General features: G+C 45.5%; 6 protein-coding genes across 6 annotated transcripts; 3 read left to right on the top strand and 3 right to left on the bottom strand.

Annotated features, from left to right (window-relative positions):
* Positions 1 to 568: 568 nt before the first annotated feature.
* PEX2_040610 (alpha/beta fold hydrolase) lies at positions 569 to 1,375 on the bottom strand (the record flags this gene model as incomplete). The annotated part of the gene is made up of 1 exon (XM_016741336.1): positions 569 to 1,375. One exon carries the CDS (start codon positions 1,373 to 1,375, stop codon positions 569 to 571), a length of 807 nt encoding a protein of 268 aa, XP_016599507.1.
* Positions 1,376 to 4,554: 3,179 nt separating this feature from the next.
* PEX2_040600 (isopenicillin N synthase family dioxygenase) lies at positions 4,555 to 5,782 on the bottom strand (the record flags this gene model as incomplete). The annotated part of the gene is made up of 5 exons (XM_016741335.1): positions 4,555 to 4,976; positions 5,031 to 5,062; positions 5,115 to 5,409; positions 5,481 to 5,666; positions 5,743 to 5,782. 5 exons carry the CDS (start codon positions 5,780 to 5,782, stop codon positions 4,555 to 4,557), a joined length of 975 nt encoding a protein of 324 aa, XP_016599506.1.
* Positions 5,783 to 6,482: 700 nt separating this feature from the next.
* On the bottom strand, positions 6,483 to 7,659 carry PEX2_040590 (Oxoglutarate/iron-dependent dioxygenase; the record flags this gene model as incomplete). The annotated part of the gene is made up of 5 exons (XM_016741334.1): positions 6,483 to 6,703; positions 6,762 to 7,297; positions 7,363 to 7,454; positions 7,512 to 7,527; positions 7,571 to 7,659. 5 exons carry the CDS (start codon positions 7,657 to 7,659, stop codon positions 6,483 to 6,485), a joined length of 954 nt encoding a protein of 317 aa, XP_016599505.1.
* A 540-nt stretch (positions 7,660 to 8,199) lies between these two features.
* Positions 8,200 to 10,104, top strand: PEX2_040580 (Permease, cytosine/purine, uracil, thiamine, allantoin; the record flags this gene model as incomplete). Its single annotated transcript, XM_016741333.1, has 4 exons — positions 8,200 to 8,308; positions 8,368 to 8,688; positions 9,064 to 9,241; positions 9,300 to 10,104. The coding sequence occupies 4 exons, from the start codon at positions 8,200 to 8,202 to the stop codon at positions 10,102 to 10,104; spliced, it is 1,413 nt and encodes a 470-aa protein (XP_016599504.1).
* A 906-nt stretch (positions 10,105 to 11,010) lies between these two features.
* Positions 11,011 to 15,345, top strand: PEX2_040570 (NUDIX hydrolase; the record flags this gene model as incomplete). Its single annotated transcript, XM_016741332.1, has 5 exons — positions 11,011 to 11,453; positions 11,531 to 11,949; positions 12,106 to 14,016; positions 14,346 to 14,361; positions 14,424 to 15,345. The coding sequence occupies 5 exons, from the start codon at positions 11,011 to 11,013 to the stop codon at positions 15,343 to 15,345; spliced, it is 3,711 nt and encodes a 1,236-aa protein (XP_016599503.1).
* Positions 15,346 to 17,713: 2,368 nt separating this feature from the next.
* Positions 17,714 to 20,288, top strand: PEX2_040560 (uncharacterized protein; the record flags this gene model as incomplete). The annotated part of the gene is made up of 2 exons (XM_016741331.1): positions 17,714 to 18,298; positions 18,360 to 20,288. 2 exons carry the CDS (start codon positions 17,714 to 17,716, stop codon positions 20,286 to 20,288), a joined length of 2,514 nt encoding a protein of 837 aa, XP_016599502.1.
* Positions 20,289 to 20,422: the final 134 nt, after the last annotated feature.

The following is a 20,422-nucleotide window of genomic DNA, read 5'->3' as shown; positions in this document are numbered from 1 at the left end:
GGGGGGGGGGGGGGAATATTTAAGCCGCCTTCCAAGGTTCGGAACCCGAAGCCATGTGGGGCCATGCAGCGACCCGTCCCGAGGTCTCTTCCAAAGTCAATGCCCGAGTCGGGCGAGTTATATAGGTGCATGTACTTATTTGACACCCGTGGACGTATGTTGATGTGTTTACTTCTATCTCTTACTCTTTCTCTATCTGACAAACTATACCCAATCATACAGGTTCCAAGCCATTTCATATTCCCTTCCGCTTTCTTGCGTTCGCTCCTTGTATCTATTTTCTTACATTTACCGATACAAAATTGCGCACCATCATGCATGATATAGACACTTAACATTAGACTGAATTAGAAACATGTGTTTCTTTCAAAGATCGTGCATAGCTCAATCTGGCTTTGTATCCATCACATTTACCATCATGGGATGAGAGGTCACCCAAACATGGATTCATAGCCAATATGAATTAAGGAAGGTTTGCCCGTCGGGCCTTTTAAACAGCAAACAGCATTTATTGGAAGAAGACATAACCAAGTTCAAAGAAAACTGACTATGAAAGGACCAAAATGGCTCAGGGGAGTTGTTTGAGTACATCGTCAATTGCCAGAGCGGTCCCATTGACATCCTCGATGATCATCATGTGGCCGGTATTGAGCACATACCGTGATGGAGTTTTGACAGAAGTTGTCATCAATTCAACAAGCTCGTCAGTGACATGAACGGGAGATATATTATCTTCCAGGCCACCTATCACGCAAACAGGGCAGATAATCGACGAATAGTCGGGATCGACATGGGTGTCGTCACATAAAGCATCGCACATCTGCGCATATCCTTCTGGGTCGGTTCGAGAGGTGATGGCTCGGAGTAGAGCTCGAGATAGGCCGACAGTTCCCGAAGGTATGTTATAATCCACCCTTTCATCAACATGCCAATGAAGACCCTTCGATCGGGCAGCGCGAGAGAGTTGCTGTGTGAAGCTTTTGGAAAGCCTATCAACTGCTCTGGTCCTGCCAGCTCCGAGGACAAAAAGGGCATCCACCCGATCTGGATTGCGTGCTGCAACCATCATACTGACAATACCGCCTGCACTGTGACCAACCAGTATAGCTGTGGAAATCGTGAGATGATTCATCACGCTCTCTAGTATGGTTACCAGGAGCGGCATGGTCACTTTCTCGACTGTATTGCTCAGACTACTGTGCCCATGACCCGGCCAGTCAATGCGTACCACTGTGTGGGTCTTGCTGAAGATCTCCATAAGCGGATAGAACACATTCGTGCTGGCTCCCAATCCATGGGTCATGATCATGTGAGGACCGTCACCGTCAATTTCGACGAATACATCCACGCCAGCGATGGGAATAATGATAGACATTCTTTGAGCCTTATTGAGTACTGTGGTCGACATGGTCGCTGTTTTATTGATTAATTCGTTGGAGTGAAATCCGGGGTTTGAATTGATGAAAGATGCGATCGATCGCTTGAAGATGGGTGCAGGATACAACGACTGATCAAATCTGGTTGTAGGAGAAGGTCAAGTTATATAGACTTTCAGCTACCTTTTATGTCCCCCCCCTAGTCCTCCATATTTGCTATACTCGCGGGTAGGTAGATTTCCAATGGCTGGCAATCTCGGCCGAGATGCGTGAAGTAGATTGTTCAAGCCTCAAAGGGTAGATAGCCACTAGATAACAGTGGTAACATGAAATAAAGTGATTAGACAATCTTTCAAATGTTATACTATTTTTCCACAAGATTTGATTTATTGTCTTATGTCGCAGCACCCATGTTCTGCCTATCAATGTCACCAAACGCGGCTTCTTCCACACCCGTCTGAGAAGGCACATGTATATGTTGCAACACATCGATCTTCACGCACGAGATTATCTGCTCCAGATCAAATTCCCCGCGACTCCCAAGCGATATGGTATCCCTCAATTCCAACAAGCATTCGATTATCCTGACACCTCTTCTTGAAATTTGACTTTTCTCGCACGTGTCTTGCAGCGACTGCAACAGTTTTTGGACCAGGGTTTGAATTTCGTCGCTTTCAAACAAGGCAAGCTCGTCGGCAGATGTGAAGAGCTGTTCAAATATAAGAGCAATAGTTGCTGTTATGATATGCGTGTTTACCGTCCACATGCTACGAGCAGTCCAGGTATATTCATTGTCAGGAAGGGCAAGTATGGACTTAAGGCTTCGTCGAGCTATCGGGAGACAGGATAGCTTTTTATGATGTTAGTTATGTCACAGGTGACCGTTGAGTAAATGTAAAGGCACAGACCTTTGTGTAAGAGAACCAAGGATTTCGAAAGCAGGATATTTGAAAGTGGCGATGAATGCTTAGGAACTAAAAGAAGTGTAAGGGTGGAATGATACGGCATCAACGCTCAATATGCGGAAGCTGGAGATACATACTTTGTGCGATAAAGAAAGCTGTGTTACTTCTTTTTGCTGTAAAATATTTGAAGGTAGGGTGTTATCTTGAGGTCTGCATTCGCGGAAGAAAATCGGCATTCGCTTGATGATCTTTCTTAACTCAGTATCGGCTTTTATGATTTCTTCGTAGAGCCTCCGTTCGCCGTCAGGTATTTGAGCGGGATGTCCTAAGATACACAATCGATCTTGAGTCTGCCAAAGTAGAACGGCAACTAGAGAAATTGTGTTAGCAATATAGTCTGTAGGTTTTGCTGCTGGTATCTCACTTTCGTTCAGTACAGCCGTGTAGCTGCCCTGGGTATATCTGTCGATTTCGTGCTCCAAAATCCCATTCTCGACAATTTCCAATGGTGAATCAACACAATTTTTTGGTCTGGGCGTATTAAACTGCGTTGCGTGAATGGTGTAGGTGTTCAAAAAGGGTATCTGAAGCCAATCCTGCCGAATGAGGAACCACCACACCCTCTTGCTTACTTCGCGATCAATGAGATCTCTCTCGATTCTTTGTGGCTCTACTGATCTGCCCGTGCCTTCTGTTTTATCTGCCCCCAGGCGATGAATACCGAGGGATTGCGCGATGCGAATAGCACAGGCCATTAATGTCGAAATCAAGTCTGATTCACCATAGTTGTGTCCACAATGGATGAGCATACAGATGGTTTGTATTGAGAAAATGGAATGATTGATCATGAACTTTGCGGTGTGCAGTGATTCGATGCTGTTTTGATGTAGCCGCAACGCAAGTGGTACTGATTCATAGTTAGAAAACATAGATACATAATTTTATCAAAACGAGCTTGGATTTCCTTACGCGGATCAACAATTTCACATTGCTGCAATAATTCTGGCGACGTAAGATATATAGTGGACTATATAAGATTAATAAGAAGGAATAGCTAGAAGTGGAATATATTGTAAACCCACGGAGAGTACTGTGTAATAGAGAGGCAGCCAGAGTGGGCTGATTGGAGTCCCCGACTCGAGGAATGCGTCACATTGCTCGCGGAAGGTAGGCATATGAATAACATTGTGCATCCAAGAAATGTTTTTCTCATGGTACTCCACCAGCCAGCGGGCCTGAGCCGGTGTGACGATCTGATCGGCGACGTTTGTGAGATTTATGAGTAACGAAGCAGGCGATTCCCGGGCCAAATCACGCCCGAGCCTCATCACACGCTGTCTACCGAGCGCAAGAAATTCGAGAGTGATAGCAGTTTCCTGTGAAACTCCATTGATCAAGCCATTCTGTAAGGGTAAATGTCGAGAAAGCTCTTGCTCGGAGCTACTTGGCGCGCTAACTGTTTCTGTAGGTCGGGGGGATGGGCTGACTGGTGCAGGGCCACTGTCTGACCCGAGCCTCATAGGGGTTGAATGCCTATCTAGGCTACTGGAATTTGCATGCAATATTTCCATGTCCTGTTGCATTGGAGAAGAACGAAATGAAGAAGGGGCAGAAGGGGGGAAGGGGTTGGAGATATTGTGAACACCACCTGTTCTCTGGTCCACACCAATTGATGTGTTGTCTCTATTTGACCGCATCGCTCTATCAAACTCTTTGGCAACTCTGCGGAGCTGAACTTTCTCTCGATAGCATAAGTGACTGTTGCCTCGATCTACACAAGCACTACACGGGATCACCTTGGAACACCGCAGCTTGCGACGGGCGCATTCCGTGCATGCTTGTGGTCGTCTTTGCGTGAGACGCCCTCTGGAGGTAGGAGTGTTGTGATCGGAACTCTCCATGGCGACGAGGTACTATGTATTCCGAAGTTGACAGGAGGATGACGGGAGTAGCGTGGTCGCACTCAAATAACTAGTCGGCCGAGATAAAAGCGTTACCTAACTACCTTATGATAGGTTTACGTAATCAACCTAAAAATATTCGTGGGGTCATTGATATTGCCACCCTCTTGGTACATTAAACCACGCACTCATCTACTTTGAAGTCGAATATCTTGTAATTGATTTCCTCTTGATAGGCTAGTTAAGTTCGCTTTCATTCATCATCACAAATAAGAAAAAAAAGTGCAGATTAAAGAAAATATACCCAAGATCTCGAGCCGATGAAATTGGCGGTTTTTGGCCTTCATTTCTCACACCTTCTTACCTCTCAACCTATGCATAGGCCCTCTCCGCGTCTGCCGACAAGTCTGTCATTGCCTTTGTGTTATTTGCACCATATGTGTCCGCGTATCGTCCTGTAATCCACTCCTCGACCGAAACAGGTGGGTACTTTGCACCGCCACTGGCTTCCTCGCAACTCGGCAGGCATTTCACAACAAACTCTGGGTTGCCAGAGAAAAAGAAGGGAACGGAATAACGCTCTTTTCCTGTTTTGTTGATCACGCGGTGTAAATTGGACATATAAAGGTCGTTGGTCCACCGCATCATCATATTGCCAAGGTTAACGACCAGGGCACCTTGAAGAGGCTCAACGTCAACCCAAATTGCGCTTTCTTTGTTCCAGACTTGGAGGCCACCGATCATGTCTTGCAAAAGAATGGTGATGCCACCAAAGTCGGTGTGAGCCCCAATTCCTAATTGCCAATCGTTAGCCCCTTTTTCTATGTTGCACAAAATATATAGATTACTTGCCTCTCTCATCGGCAGATGCATCAGTCGGCTGCGGAGGATAATGAAGTAGACGCAATATGGCAATGGGTGTGTCAATATACCCTTGGAAAAAATCCTCATCCAAGTTTAGTGTAGCAGCCAGAATCTTCAAAATATCGTGTGCCAGCTTCTCCATGATTGCGAAATAGCTTTCGGCGGTCATCTTGAATGATTCTGGGTTTGACACCTCGTCGGGATATTTGTTAGGTCCCATATTGATTTTACGTCCAACGACGTAAGGGTGGTCGAGAGATAGGTTCGTGCCAAAATAGTAACCCTCTTTCAAGTCACCCTCGGTCTTTTTCTCGAAATTCTGAGCCCGTAATCGTTCATAGCCACGGTTGAAGCCGCCAATTTCTAACCAGCCGCCATGTTAGCAGGGAACTTTTGCTAATATCTGCTATTCTATGGCCGATGGAGTGACTCACCCTTATTATACTTCTCCTTGATGTCTAAGGGGAGTTTGAAGAAGTCTTCAGACTGCTTCAAAATATCCTCCTGTAAAAACTCCGGAACACCATGGTTGATAATCTGGAAGAATCCAAAGGTTTTGCAAGCAGATCGAACCTGTTCGAGAAGATCTTGTCTTGCGGCCTGATCTTTGCTGTAAAAAGCTTTGAAAATAAATGTTAATTGAAATGAACATTATCACAGTAGAGTTAGACTTTAAGTAGTGAACATTCAACATACATGATATGTCAATGATCGGGGGAGCTTGTTCGGTCGGCATATCTGCGATTTTTGTAAATATCGATACTGTTGAATGTTTGTGTCGGAGAGCAAACAATTCAGATTTATAAACTTCGTTTTCAATGGTCCTTTTATGTCTTTTATGTTACTTGTACTCTGCCAATCGTCGGCCGAGATAGGTAAAACGATAATACAAGAGGCCCGCGGGGTCTTAAACAGATTCCCGGTCGAGTTTTCCCCTTTACATTATGCCCAATGCCTAATTAGGGTATTGCAGTAGCAATCTGCCATACTTCTTTGTCTACTCCACGGCCGAATATCCCCCATCTATTATAATACTATCATTCATCCGCTTATTGTGGTTCTCTCGGAAGAGTCATGATAGATCCGCCCCAGACAGCCCTATTGCAGTCAGTATCGCAGAATATTACATGATGTTAGATTAATACAATTCGCCTAAAAATAAATATGTTTCAGGCTCTAGAGGGATACGATTATATTGACAAAATACGTATGCTGAACTGGACTGATCCTCTTAGATTCATTTGATATTTTCGCCGTCTACTATTACTTACTTCGTTCTTTTCTTGTGTTTTCCTTCCAAAAACAAGGGTGCGATTAGATTCAGAGAGAACGTGGTAAAAAGAAGGTGCACGGGTATTTGGTCAACATCTAGTCTTAACTCTCAACAAAAATCGACCGAGGGAAATAAAGAAGTTCAAAACTGAACATACCAACATTCATAGATTCACCGTGTGCGACTCTAGAATACCCGCGTTTGCCACACCCAGCGTGCTTAGATACTTGAATGTCTTGCTGTCGACATCGCCAAAGACTTTTGTGGCATCCTTTTGTTCCACACTACCCCAGGTCAGTCTAAGGCGGACTTTGAAGTAATCCCTATGTTTAAGTGGTTGGCCATTAGCATCATTGGGGAGTGCACTGAGCCGAAGATTGGTATCTGCAACGATCATGATCAGTTGATTGAAGAAAATTATGTGCGATGGCAAAATGCGTACCGAGATTTGGGTGCACAAAGTAAGGCATACTGTAACGGTCCTGATCTCTTGGCAACTTTTCCCAAGAAATACGGTGCATAGTAGATTTGAGCTGCTTTCCGGTCCAAAGAGAAAGAGCGTCACCGATATTGACGGTAATTGCGCCAGGAATGACAGGTACTTCGTGCCATTGATTGCTGGGGTCACGAACCTCTAGGCCTGGTGATTCTGTGAATAGCAGAGTGAGGCTTCCCCAGTCAGTGTGCTCGGATAACCGAGGAATCAAGTCTCGTGGCTGCTCTTCCATTTTGGGGTATTTGATGAGTTTGAATGTGTTCCCTGGCAATGCTTGACTGTGGGAAGCCTCGAAGAAGTCTTTCGGAAGACCCATATGAACAGCGAAGCACGACAACATCATGAGATTCAAATCGTTACACTGAGCCTTGAAGGCTTCAGTCTCAGCCAGCCTTTCTCTATCCCACCAGGAGTGAATGTTGTCACTTTTAGATAGTTGTCCAGCAGGAAGTCCAAAGGACATGCCTTCTGAAGCAGCGAACCTTTGAATAAGTTAGAATCAGTAATTTCCTCTTCCTAGTCTGGCTGTTGCAAATTGAGCTCTTACGTGGTAGCTGTATGGCCATCATATCCGACCGGATCTTCATTCAGTATCTTCTTAGACTTGATATCAATCGGAAGGTCAAAGAAGTCACGCGCCTTTTATTCTTTATATCAGTCCCAGCATTGAAGGGTTGTCATTTCAGAGGCAAGTACCTGGTCAAACATCCGACTAATTCCATTAATAAATACCATAGTCTTTCACTATGAAAAACCCCCATTCTTGGCTGGCCTTGAAAATATTCTCGGAAATTTCGTCAAATTGGGAGGAGAAGTGTTTCAAGGAGATAATAGGAAAGTCCATTTTGCAGGAAATGATGCGTAGAGTCTTGGACGACGTGGAAACGCGTGCTGCGTAAAGGCGCAAGTTGCCAATTGAAGCTGGAAAAATCCTAGTACTGAGGGTGGTCTCTATGTTGGATTTAACTGATTTTTTGGGCCATTGAGGTTCCCACTTTTAAAGCATACACTTATTGCCAAGAAGGATAACTCGCCCATCACGATATCTGTATCTATACCCGTATCCTCCCGATTGTTACCCGCGGCCGAGATTGGCGATAAGAGTTCGTGCCTTCAATCTCACTCGTTGATTGTCTGTTCCATATTACAGGGCGGAACCGTACAGAATCTCTTATGTTGACAAAAAAAGTTCAGATAGAGGGCATCCCCGGAGATATCCTATCATGATGTTCTTGGTTTCATGATTTTAATGAAGGTTTGGCTGTCTGATATCGTGATGTAGCGTGGAATATATATAAGGGACTATCATCACCAGTCATTGACACTAAGATACAACAGAGTGTAAAAAGCATTGAAATTATGCCCACTCATGAAGAAAGAATCAATGAAAATGCACATCAATGAAGCAAAGGCGCGATTATCCTCGCTCCACGCTTGGAAACTACCGAAAGAGCCTAGTAGTCTAGCACCTCCTGGAGTACCGAGCAGTAAAGGTAAGTAATGCCCAGTTGCGTCAATCAATGCGATGCGGATAACTAATGAGGCAAGAAAGATTCCGATCCAATCCCTCCTGGGCTGCAGACTTGGAATGGCCTCGACTTTGTGAACTATTGGTTTTCTGACCTCGTCAACATCACCAGCTGGACTATTGGGACAGCTCCACTTCTTGTGGGATTGAGCACCGTGGATGCTATTCTCATTGTCATGCTCTCGGGAATTTGCAACGGATTGCCTACAGTTTTGAACGGATATGTTGGAAGTGATTATCATATTCCCTTCCCTATAGCCGTGCGGTCAAGCTTTGGGTATTACTTTGGGAATTTCCCGGTGTTCTCTCGGGCTGTTCTCTCAGCCGTCTGGTTCGGTGTCAATTGTTATTACGGACTCTTTGCAATGACCGAGGCTCGTTTCTTCCTTCCGTGTTAATTTCTATTATACTGACGTTGAACACCAGGCAATTGCTGCGATATGGCCCACATATAGGAATATTACCAATCATCTGCCCGAGTCAGCTGGAATATCAACACAACAGATGGTGTCATTCTTTCTATTCACCAGCTTGCACATTCCATTCATGATAATTCGGGTTCAACGACTCAAGTATGTCATACCCTCTTTATGTAGTCATTGGAGCGAAGCTGACCTTTTCAAAGAGGGCTATTTCTGGTCAAAACTATATTGATTATCCCAGTAAAGTTGCCTTGGGTCTGTCATTGTATAGAAACTCACTCTTGATAGGTATCTATAGCGATGACTGCCTGGATCTGTGTCAAAGCTGGTGACGTACAAGGGATTTTCAACCAGTCCGCAAAATTGTCAGGAAAAGCGCACAAATGGCTATGGCTTGCAACTTTCTCATCTACCACAAATTCCTGGCTGACTAGTGCGGTAAACATGTCGGATTATTCAAGGTTTGCTAAAACAAAGTATGTTGGAAATCGAAATCGCCTTTATGAAACCAAACATGTCACTGACATGAAAAAGGAGCCGGGGACAATGGTACCAGGCTTTGGCTATCCCCGTAATCAAAACTGTCTACGCGGTTCTTGGTCTCGCTGTCGTTGGTGCTGGACGGGTGCTTTACGAAGAGGACATATCCAGCCCAGTCGAAATGCTTCCATATTGGGGCCATACAGGAGGCGGTCGTCTCCTTGCCTTTCTCTGCGCTATCCTCTGGATGGTTGCCCAGATATCTTGTGATATTTCTGCCAACTCAATCCCCTTTGGTCATGATGTCATGTCCTTTATCCCAGCGTGGATGACCATCCGACGTGGTTCCCTTCTCTGTCTACTTGTCGGTGCATGGGTTATGGTGCCATGGTTGATTGTCAACAGCGCTTCCAAGTTCCTAAGCTTCATGTCGGCTTATGGGGTGTTCATTAGCCCTATTTGCAGCATAATGATCGCGGACTATTTTCTCATCCGACGAAGAAAGTTGAATTTGTCTGACCTATACCACCCTCATGGCTGTTATCGATATAGAGGTGGGATCAATTGGCGTGCGTTTGTGACGGAGTTCAGCTTCGCCGGAATCAATTTGCCGGGTGTCGTCAACAACCTCGCCCCGAGTGTTGTGGTACCTAGCGGACTGGCTCACTTATATCAGATCAATTGGTTTGTGAACACCTTTGGCTCCTTTTTCGTTTATTGGTGTCTTTGCACGTTGTGGCCACCTCTTGACTCTCTTGATACCAAAATACTGCATGACTTCGTTGAAATCGATGCTGGTGGTAACGGAAAATTGAATTTGGTCTCTGAGAAGGAAGCAATCAATGATTCAAGGGTTTGATGTATTAGTCTTGGTGAAGTGGGATTATATGGATCCAATAGACTGCCGTCATGTTTTTGCTCTTGTGACACACCTACCGCATATGCTAATAGTTGACTTGATTAGAAGAGGCAGTAGTATTGCGTATCAGAGTGCGAATTATATAACTAGGTCGCAAGTTATGTTATCACACAAGAAATATTCGTAAATGTAGTAGGCTCAGGCTGTTAGCTGGCAAACCCCGAGCTACTTCTTCATATCAGAGACATAAAAAGGGGTTTTTGTTTATTTTATTTTATTTTATATCTTTCTCTAAATTCTGGACTTTTGTTCTTATAATCTCGTTGTTCTGATTCCCCACATAGCCCCAGTTGTTTGACCTAAGCAACGCTAAGCATTGCCCCGGGAGACTCCCGCCATGGGGTCCAACCTGGACAACTTAAGTAACAACATTGAAGACATCACAGAATCCCTCGCACTGACACCCTAACAACCACCAACCTTTACGTGAGGATCATTCATATCTTAATATAGCACATCTCTCAATTTACCAGATAGATTTGCTTTTATTGGTACACTGCCTGTTCGAAATGGCATAGGCGTGGTTCCAATAATACTAAAGGAGTGATGGTGAGACGAGTCCGAAATTAAAGCACCGAGATAGCGGAGATACCCGGCAGACCTTCTGCACATGGGCTGTGAGTCATCGTGGTGCAATACCATCCTGGTCAGACACACCCAAGTCAAATGTAGATTAGCTTAGTTAGCCTCTCTTCCCCCTCCTTGTAGCTGTCGCGTATTCACAAAGCTGACCTTTCTGCCCCTCTAACTGCCCCTCTAACTGCCCCCCTTCTCTCAACATCATTCCAGTCGCGATTATATTCGGGAAACTTATGAGCCGGCCTGGGAGACTGAACTAAAATCAAAATGACCCAAGTTGAGCAGGAGAGTGCCATATCAGGGACAGCTCCAACACTAGTTGTGCGGTTTCTGCATGTAGGCGTTCAGCTGATTGGTCAACTCTATGAAATACACACCCTTTATAATGATGAACCTGTGAAGGAGTGGGATGCATGCGACCTACACACTCAGTTGACCATTCTGAGTGACAGCATAGGGGTCGGCTATCCAAGAGAGATTGGACCGTTATCGGAACAAGATCAGGCATTAGATGACCTCCGCGCTAGTAGTCACCTCACTCTCGAGATTATCTTATCTCGACTGAAGTTGATATTGGACTTCGGGCCTGATCCACCACTCCATGCTGGGGAACTGAAGAAATTTTGGCCCCGAGAAGATGTTAAAGGATTGGAAGAACGGATAATATCTCTCAGGTTGGAACTGGGGGTGGCAATCTCGTCAGTGGAAAGGTATGTCCTTAAACTATTTTTCTTTTTTCGCACACGGCAGACCTTTTTTCAAGTAACTAACCATCTTTTTGAAACAGTTCCGTCACCATCCGTGAGGCTCTCCTCTCCTTGGACATTACCCGAAGCGAGGAAACACCCAAAGACCTCCCCTTGCTGGACCAAAGACGAGAGGAGAGCGAAAGGTCTTCGAAACCTAGGATTGTGACCCTCTTTGGTAAAGATGCTACCGGGGTACAGAATGCAGTGGCATATAAGGAGGTCGACAAAGTATATACGGAAAACACTCTGTTCACCGATCACGAGACGACCATCCAAGACTTCTTGCTAGAAGCTATAAAGTTCTCATCAATGACGGATCGAGAAGAAAGTGTCACCGTGGCACATAATAAAACCTTTGATTGGATATTCTCCTCTGACGAACCGACCTCCCTCTTTCAGGGGTGGCAGTCAAAGAACTCTCTCAGCGACTGGCTACAAAATGGGCAGCACAAGGAGGGTATATATTGGATTAGCGGCAAAGCAGGATCAGGGAAATCCACGCTGATGCGATTTGTAATGCACCACGCCAAAACAATGAGTCTCCTTCGCTCATGGGCGGGGGATAACTGACTCATCACCGCGGGTTTTTATTTCTGGATCAGTGGCACCTCAGAGCAGAGATCTCAGACGGGCTTGATGCGCCATCTTCTATCCCAGCTCCTGGACCAGCAAAAACATCTTATCCCGATGGTCTTTCCTGAGAGGTGGAAACACATTCTTTCTCTGAGTACGCGGGAACGCGTCAAGGCTTCAATCTCATGGGAACTCCCTGAGTTGACAACTGCTCTGAAATCATTTCTCGATCATGCAGGCCGGAAGAGCAATGTTTGTTTATTTATTGACGGACTAGATGAATTTGCCGGTGACCATCAACAAATAGTGGAATTCTTCAAGGATTGTGTTAATTCATACACTCACGTCAAAGTCTGTCTATCCAGTCGACCATTTCCCATTTTTAGCGCCGCTTTTGGGAAGAATCCCAGGCTTGAACTCCACGAACTGACCCGAAGAGATATGCTTCACTTCGCCCAGGATCACTTATACAGTGATCCCTCGATAAGCCAACTTATCATCCAAGATAAACAGGCAGCATCACAGCTCATTGATAGTATTGTTGAAGGGGCAAACGGCGTCTTTCTTTGGGTGATGCTTGTGGTTGAGTCTCTACTGCGCCGTGGAAACTATCAAAGTGTCTCGCAAATACATGAATACCTGGGCCAACATCCCACCGATTTGGATGACCTTTTCACGCATTTTATTTTCGACTTCGCATCTAGGGATCAGATGTTGGTCACGTCGCGCCTGTTTCAACTTCTTCAGGCTAGACAAGAGGCATTTTATGCCACCCAGAAGCAGGATGCAACATCAACAAGCCTCTGGGACTTTGCTCTCGCAGACCAATTTGAGGAGATCATGATGTACGTTCCAAAACATGTGCAACAGGCCACAGAGCAGGACGTCATCCGTATATGCGAAGTGACCAAAGCCCGGCTGTCAAAGGAATGTGCAGGGTTGATAGTGGCGCACACCTCTGGCTTGTCAACAAGCATGATTCGGCATAATACACCATCGCCGGCACAGCAGCTAGGGTGTAGCAAGGTTTCTTACGTCCATCGAACCGTGAAGGACTTTTTCTCACTACCTCATGTTCGGTCCCGACTCTTGGAGCCCATGCTAGGATCAAGCTTTGAGCCCCATATATCGCTTCTCACGTCAATTATTCTCCAATTTATACGGCCACTAGATGAGTTTTATCCCAACCGACAGATAAATGACCGATGGCCCAACATACTCCTGGCATTCACTCATGCACGACTATCTGCGAATCATTGGCAGTCACAGGTGGTGCTTATTCCCGAGTTGGACCGAGTCCTGTGTCAACATTGGGCGTCCCGGGAGTCAATCGAATATGATCATTGGGCACGAAGCCTTTTTTCATCGTACGAGAGACGAAAGAACCTCAAATTTTACGATCCATTTCTCTCGCTCTCTGCTAAGTTCGGCCTAGCAACGCTAGTACGTGAACGCACCCGGAAGGATGATAGTACGTTGTATGGCAATGGCAATGGGATACCCCTTCTCGGCCATTGCATTGAAATGCTCGCTAGTCAGCGGCAAACTATCTACCCTTTATCCAACCCAGAAATAATCGGTGACATTCTCAGAAGCGGTGCCGATCCAAATCAGCCCTACCAAGACCTAAACGGAAAGAATCAGACGCCCTGGCTGGTTATTCTGGATTATCTACGAGAAGCAGATCGTCGCCAGTGGATTTTGTACTATGATACCAGTGAAAATGGCATTTCTCGTCTGTCAGTGATTGTATCCCTATTTCTTGAGCACGGCGCCGACCCCAATGGGCTACTTGTTGAGACCAAGTTTGATCGCTCGGCTTCTGCTTTAGAGGTCATCACTGCCATTTACCGGAAATACGCCGCTCCACAATTTAGCCAACTTCGCAAGGTATTGAAAGACAAGGGGGCACATGAACGAGAAGGGCATGACATTATGTATCAAGTATATGGTAAATAACGTGATCCCGGCCACCTGAACATAACTATTATACACTTCTATTTATACAAGCAATCCTTTTAACGGAAACAGAGAATATGACTATAAATCCGCCCTTCGGTAATTGCCCTCGGGTTATTTTCAGACAAAGAGAGTATAGTAACTCGCGCAGGTGGGAAAGATATGTCAATTGTTTGTTGTGGGGCTTGTAATCGCCAAGAGGCCCCGCCTTCTGACTCCGTGTGGTGCGTTGATTCCTCTTTCTGACAAACATTCCCAGTCGGTCACATTCTTTTGCACAAGCGTATCATTCAAAAATGACGAAAACTATTCTAGATATAGTCAAGGAATGCGACAAGTGAGCAATTTCTATAAGAATACATCTTCCCGTTTTATGCTAACGTTGATGTTATTTGATAGTTTCCTTTCACACGATGAACCCACATCTCGGTCAGGAGCCCTGGCGAAATGTTATGCCTTTAGAGTGAATGGTTGCAGTGCGATATTGGGATACATTCTTCAGGAAATTGTTGAACAGATCCAATGGTCGGACTCATGGTCAATTGATCATCAGCAACAAAGTGTGACGTTGGCTACTCCAGCTACGGCCACAGCCGATATGCGCTCTCGGGTGCTTGAGGATAGCCTCGAATCCACTAGAAGGTTGGCTATAATATCAATGCTAGAAAGCTGGCGCGATGAAAAATTTCCGGTCTATGGCCCAGAAGGAGAGGTTCTTCTCGAAATAGAGCGATGTGCAAGTGCCTTGTTTGGAATTGTGACTTATGGTGTCCAACTTCTGTGTTACGTAAAGGATGAACGAGGCCTTCGATTATGGATTGGCAAGAGATCAGAAAGAAAACAAACTTACCCAGGCATGCTTGATAGCACAGCAGCCGGCGGTCTTGGTGCCGGGAAGCTACCTATTGAGGCTCTTATATGCGAAGCACAAGAAGAGGCATCCCTATCAGAAGAAATCGTGAAGATGAAAGTCAAGCCAATGAGCCACCTCAGTTATTTCCACGTCCGTGGGAATCAAGCTGGAGGAGAGAGCGGCCTATTTCAACCTGAGATCGAGTATACATATGAACTCGAGTTGGATCCAAGCATAATCCCAAAGCCAAGGGACTCCGAAGTGGAGTGTTTCAGATTATACACTATCGAGGAAGTACTCTATGCTTTGAAATGGGGACAGTTCAAGCCAAACAGTGCTATTGTTATTGTTGAATTCCTAATTCGACATGGGATCCTAAATGTTGAAAACGAGCCTAGCTATTCTGAAATTGTGTCGCACTTACATCGCAAGCTTGAGTTCCCTGTTCTGATCCAGCCGCCTTATTGAAACTCCTCTTTCCTCCACACATATTAATAGAGTTTATCTTCTGCATTCTCGATGATATCTTTGAAATTCATATATTATATTTTTAGAGTGAATTCGGAATGGGAAGCGGGATCGACGTTGGTGCCCCCGACGGAGCACCATCTTACACGTAACGGATGAAAATACTGCGTTTTAAGCTCCATAGGTGATGTGTTCATAGCCATTATGAAATGGGGAATTTCCATCGGAGACTAGTTGATTAGAGGCCGCGAGACGGAGCATAAACGGCGAAACTGCTCCGAAGCATCGAATCTCGGATCTATGGCTTTCCAAGAAGTTTTTACTTGGAAGTATATTCTTTTTAATAACCGACACCTCATTTTATCTTGGTTATATATTCCAAAAATTCGAAGTTTGTTTTTCATCCTCGCCGTATTTTCAGAACGCTGGGAACAAGCTGGGCCATTGCGGGATGTTTTCGACATCTTATCAGATTCAATTCAACCGGTCAACTTCAATTTTAACAAAGCAGAGGAGAATGAAATTCCCTCTTCGGTAGTAGACTGTATTAAGCCTATAATTCCTGCTATCATGTCCCTGATCGTAGACGACCATGTTTGCAGAATGATCAGAGAGATGATCTCGGAAAATAACCCATGAAATGACGGTGGAACGGTGGAACATGTGGCCAGGGATGGTCTTTGGAAAACTTCCATGATCCGCATACATGCCATCTTTGTGCTGATCAAGGAATCCATGGGATCAATCCAGAAGGAATGGGTTGAAATCCACATCAAAACTTTTGGTTATCTATGGGTACTAACACTGGGGCATCATTTGCTCCATTGGCACATGAGCTCTCTACCTATTCGGTCTTGTTTGGGTCTGCTGATTTTTGAAGGAAATATCTTTTTGCATAATAAAATACATTGGCGTGGCTGCGTACACCCGATCTCTGCATGTTTTGGCGCCCAAGAAACTCTGCCACAATGCTCAGGTGCATGTATAAGTACTCTCCTCTTCACCTTTCCCTATACATCGTTGACGCGTAGTGATCTAGCAGTAGATTACAGGTATAATAAATGGATTTGGCATTATTCTCGCCGGCTCTCCCAGCTTACACATGAAACAGCGCTACGTCTTGACTTCGTGCATCGCAATTTACATCGTATAAACCATACGATCGTTCGCTAGAGGGTGCTAATTCAATCGTCTGCAGCTTGGCAGAGAAAGAAAGATCGATGCGAGCAATTTTCTCAATCAACCCGGTCAATCCATCCATAATGCTTTATAGGACCATTAACCTACCATTGACAGGATCACCGTCGACTACCTATCATAATTACAATTTCTCTGGCACGGGAACGGTATTACCGTGCGATTGAGTCACCAATAACCCCGTTATAAAGTGGACGGGTTATTTAACCTTGGAGAAAGCCGTTTTGATCCTAGGCTCCTTATTTGCCTTCTCATTTGGTTTCAGATTGAAGTTTCTCGTCTATTAATTTGCAGTGGCAATAATGTATGGTGTTCTAGGGTTATATTTATTCTTCTGTGGAGATGAATGTACACAGTATCAGAGACCTCAGGAAATACTTCTGGTGAGCGTACCTAGGTAAGCAGCTTATGTTACTCAAGCATACTTTAATGATACCCGTGGACAATAACAACAGTTGGATTGGTGAAAACTGTGCCTGAATCTATATTCTCCAGTGTAAACAACGATGATCACAGTAGGTACAAACGGAGTGGCGCTGCACATACGTGTCTTGACAGCCTAACACTTACCCCTCTTATTAGGCTGAAATGAATAATGTTTTAGATGGGTGTTTTCATTAATATAATGCCTTCTTTAGGATCGTGAAAGATGAATTGTCTCCTAATGAAATTCCGATGTAAAACATTTATATGCGATACCCCAGCTTACTCCGCACTCTGGGGGGGAACCTCCAGGGTACCCCCCGCTCTGATTCTCCCGGTCCCAACGAGGCTCAAATGTCAGCTTCTTTTCAACGTATTTGGCTTTTCTATTGGATTTCGGAAGAGGCAACCAGGCAACCAGACAACCGGAAAACCAGACAAAAGAATCCCAACACATCTATTTGACCTGCGAACGACGTGATGACTCGATACTGCGCCGTAGCCAACATCTTGGCAAGCCAAACTCAGAAATAGTGGCTGAGCCGCTATAATTTATGAATCTTGTGCCATTTTCAACTTGCTGACATTCATCTTTTTCTGACTCTAGCTTCCCCGCCCCTTTGCCGCACACTATTCATCGCCCGTCCTTCCTCGAACAAGACCAAATCAATACAATCAGGCTATATTCACGGCAAACATCACTTCTGTCCTGGTTTTGTTTGTCCTTTCATCGGTCAGCACCAGCAAAATGAGCTTAGAGTATATACAAGAGAAGCTCAGAGAAGCGACACGCAACCCCGGCACAATAGAGGCATTCATCACGTATGAAAGCGTCCAAAAAGTATGGGCCGGGGATCAGCTGGAACAATTTCTGAAGACCCAAGATCCAACTCTGGATAAATCAGAGATAGATGCAGCGCGACGTGACTTATTGCGTATGATATCCATCCTCACGGGTGTCGTTCCCCGAGATTGGTCAGGATGGTCGAGGTTCAGACAGATCTTCTTCCCGTCAGATAATGTTGACGCCGATCGTCGTCGCGATAAAAATATCCTCACATTCACCGAGGAGGAACTTAGGGTCCCCTCCTTTCTCGGGGATACCAACCTGGCCACCCACTTCGTGGGTCACATGGGGACTTACTTTCCAATAATTTTCAACGACCATAAGAATGACGCTTATGGAAAGAACCCCCGGTGGCCACTATATAAAGAGGAGGATGTATTTCGGGAGGGTGGCTTCGGAGAAGTGACTAAGGAAATCATACCTCCGCGCCATATCATCCTGGGCTATGTGCGTGATCACCTCGGTATACCAGAGCTGCCGTATCCAGTAAGTTCCATAATACATGACTTGATGCGGTTAATTACTTACAGGTTTCCTTTTGGTGTAGGACAAACTCATAGTTGCCCGAAAACGCTTCCGCGACGGGAGGTTTCAGGCTGAAGTGAAACAATTGAAACTTCTCCGATCAAGCCTGTCCAGCCACAAGCGAATCGTTCCTTACCTTGCAATGTTCTTCGTTGGAAAGGAGTTGAACATCATCATGCCATGGGCGGACATGGACTTGGAAGATTTCTTGAACAACCGTTACAGAGAGATGCCATATACTTCACATCTGCTCGATGAACTTATCCAGGAGTCCAGCGAGGTTGCATCTGCCATCGAGTTCTTGCACGAAAATCTCCAATTGGAAAATGAAGGGGAGGACTCTCGCCACCTAGCAATCTGTCATGCGGATCTCAAGCCTAAGAATATTTTGGTCTTCATGCGCGAAGGCTCTCCTTCTACGGGGGTTTGGCGAATTTCTGATTTCGGTGTCTCACGAGTAGCAAATCGTGCTCTGTCGGCAAATGGGAGGCATGACTCGGGATACCCCACTAGTTTGATGAAGCATCCTCCAAAAGGGGGTCCATACCGGGCACCAGAAGAAAATGCTCAACGAAGGAGCGACATCTGGTCGTTCGGGTGCATACTAGTGCGTGTTTTTGCCTTGGGGCTTGATCCTGCCAGTCTGGCAGAACTTGACGAAAAGCGAAAGGAATCACCCGATGGACGCGCTCTGGACGATTGTTTCTTTCGAGGAGAACCTCCTACTCTCAATCCGAGTGTCGAAACTTGGATTGGGGGTTTAGCGACCCGATATGGCGCTTCCCATGACCCTGGTTTCCTTGAGAGAATGCAGAAACTTCTCCGCTCTATGCTTGAGGTGGATTTCCGCCGCCGCTCATCGGCAACTGGAGTTCGAACTGGCTTACACGAACTTTATTCCGCTCCCATACGTTCTGAGTCCAACCCACCACCGTCTATTCAGACTACTCCGCGAACCTCGGTGAGCGAACCATCAAGCACGTCAAGCCGTTCTCCAAGCAGTGCCAGTAGTACCGGCACAGTTGATCGACCCAGACCAGTAAAAGACGTGAGTGTTCTTGTCACTGTCATAAAGTCTGCAGGCATCAACCAAGTTCGTCAAACTCTGCAAGACGAGATTGATGTGGAACAGTGCTATGAGCACGAACGTCCTTTGATCCATGCTATCGAGAGGTCCGATGCTACTATAGTCAAAGAGCTTTGCGAGTATCAAAAATTACACAACCGAAAGTTGGACGTACGAACCCTCTCGTCCAAAAAGCAAACACCACTCTACCTTGCAGTTTGCAAGGGTGATTTCGAAACTGTGAGAGCTGTGATCGATGCCTCTGATTCTAACACCGATATCAATACTTTCTTGGACGAACTGTGTGAGGGTAAGACTCCGCTCATGCAAGCAGCCTTCCTCGGCCACGCTGGCGTGGTCTCCCTGCTTTTGGCACGGGGTGCAGATCACAGAATTTGCGTGAAAGAAGAGAAGTTGAATTGCCTACATTTTGCGGTGAAGCCTGACAATCGCGCTCAAGCAGACGTCATCATGGCCTTCAAAGACAAGATGGACTTTGATCAGCTTCCGCCCGGTACTCCACTCGATATTGATGGGAATCCATCAAAGACTCCAGGATATGAAACGCCGATGATGATGCACATCAACCTCGCACCGGCAGGTTCATATCAATCTTTGGCACCAGGCTCTCTGTGGCGACGTAAATTCAACGCACTCCTGGAAGGAAAAGCCGACATTAATAGGACCTACAATCCAGGAATAAGCTATTTGAAGGGGACCCCTTTGCAAGTTGCTGTGAAGGAAAGGAAGGCCTTGCTTGTTCGGGTGCTTGTTGATTCGGGTTCAATCCTTCCAGTGAACTACAAGATACCGCCAGGAATATCTCATGACATGAAAAAGTCTCTCAAGAAGGCATTAAAAAAACGTCCAGGGGCGAGATCCTAACTTATACGTGATATAATTTCTCTTGTTTGTGTTTTTTTCGCGGCTGTTTATATCCCTGGCGGTCGATTCTAAACTATTCAACTGTGGATGAACCCCTTTTCAATAATATTGACCTAATGTACCACCTGCAGATT

Source organism: Penicillium expansum (assembly GCF_000769745.1).
Source record: "Penicillium expansum strain MD-8 chromosome Unknown contig132, whole genome shotgun sequence".
Classification (NCBI taxonomy): Eukaryota; Fungi; Ascomycota; class Eurotiomycetes; order Eurotiales; family Aspergillaceae; genus Penicillium; species Penicillium expansum.
Note: the sequence above shows the minus strand (reverse complement) of the source record. Positions and strands in the feature narration are given on the sequence as shown.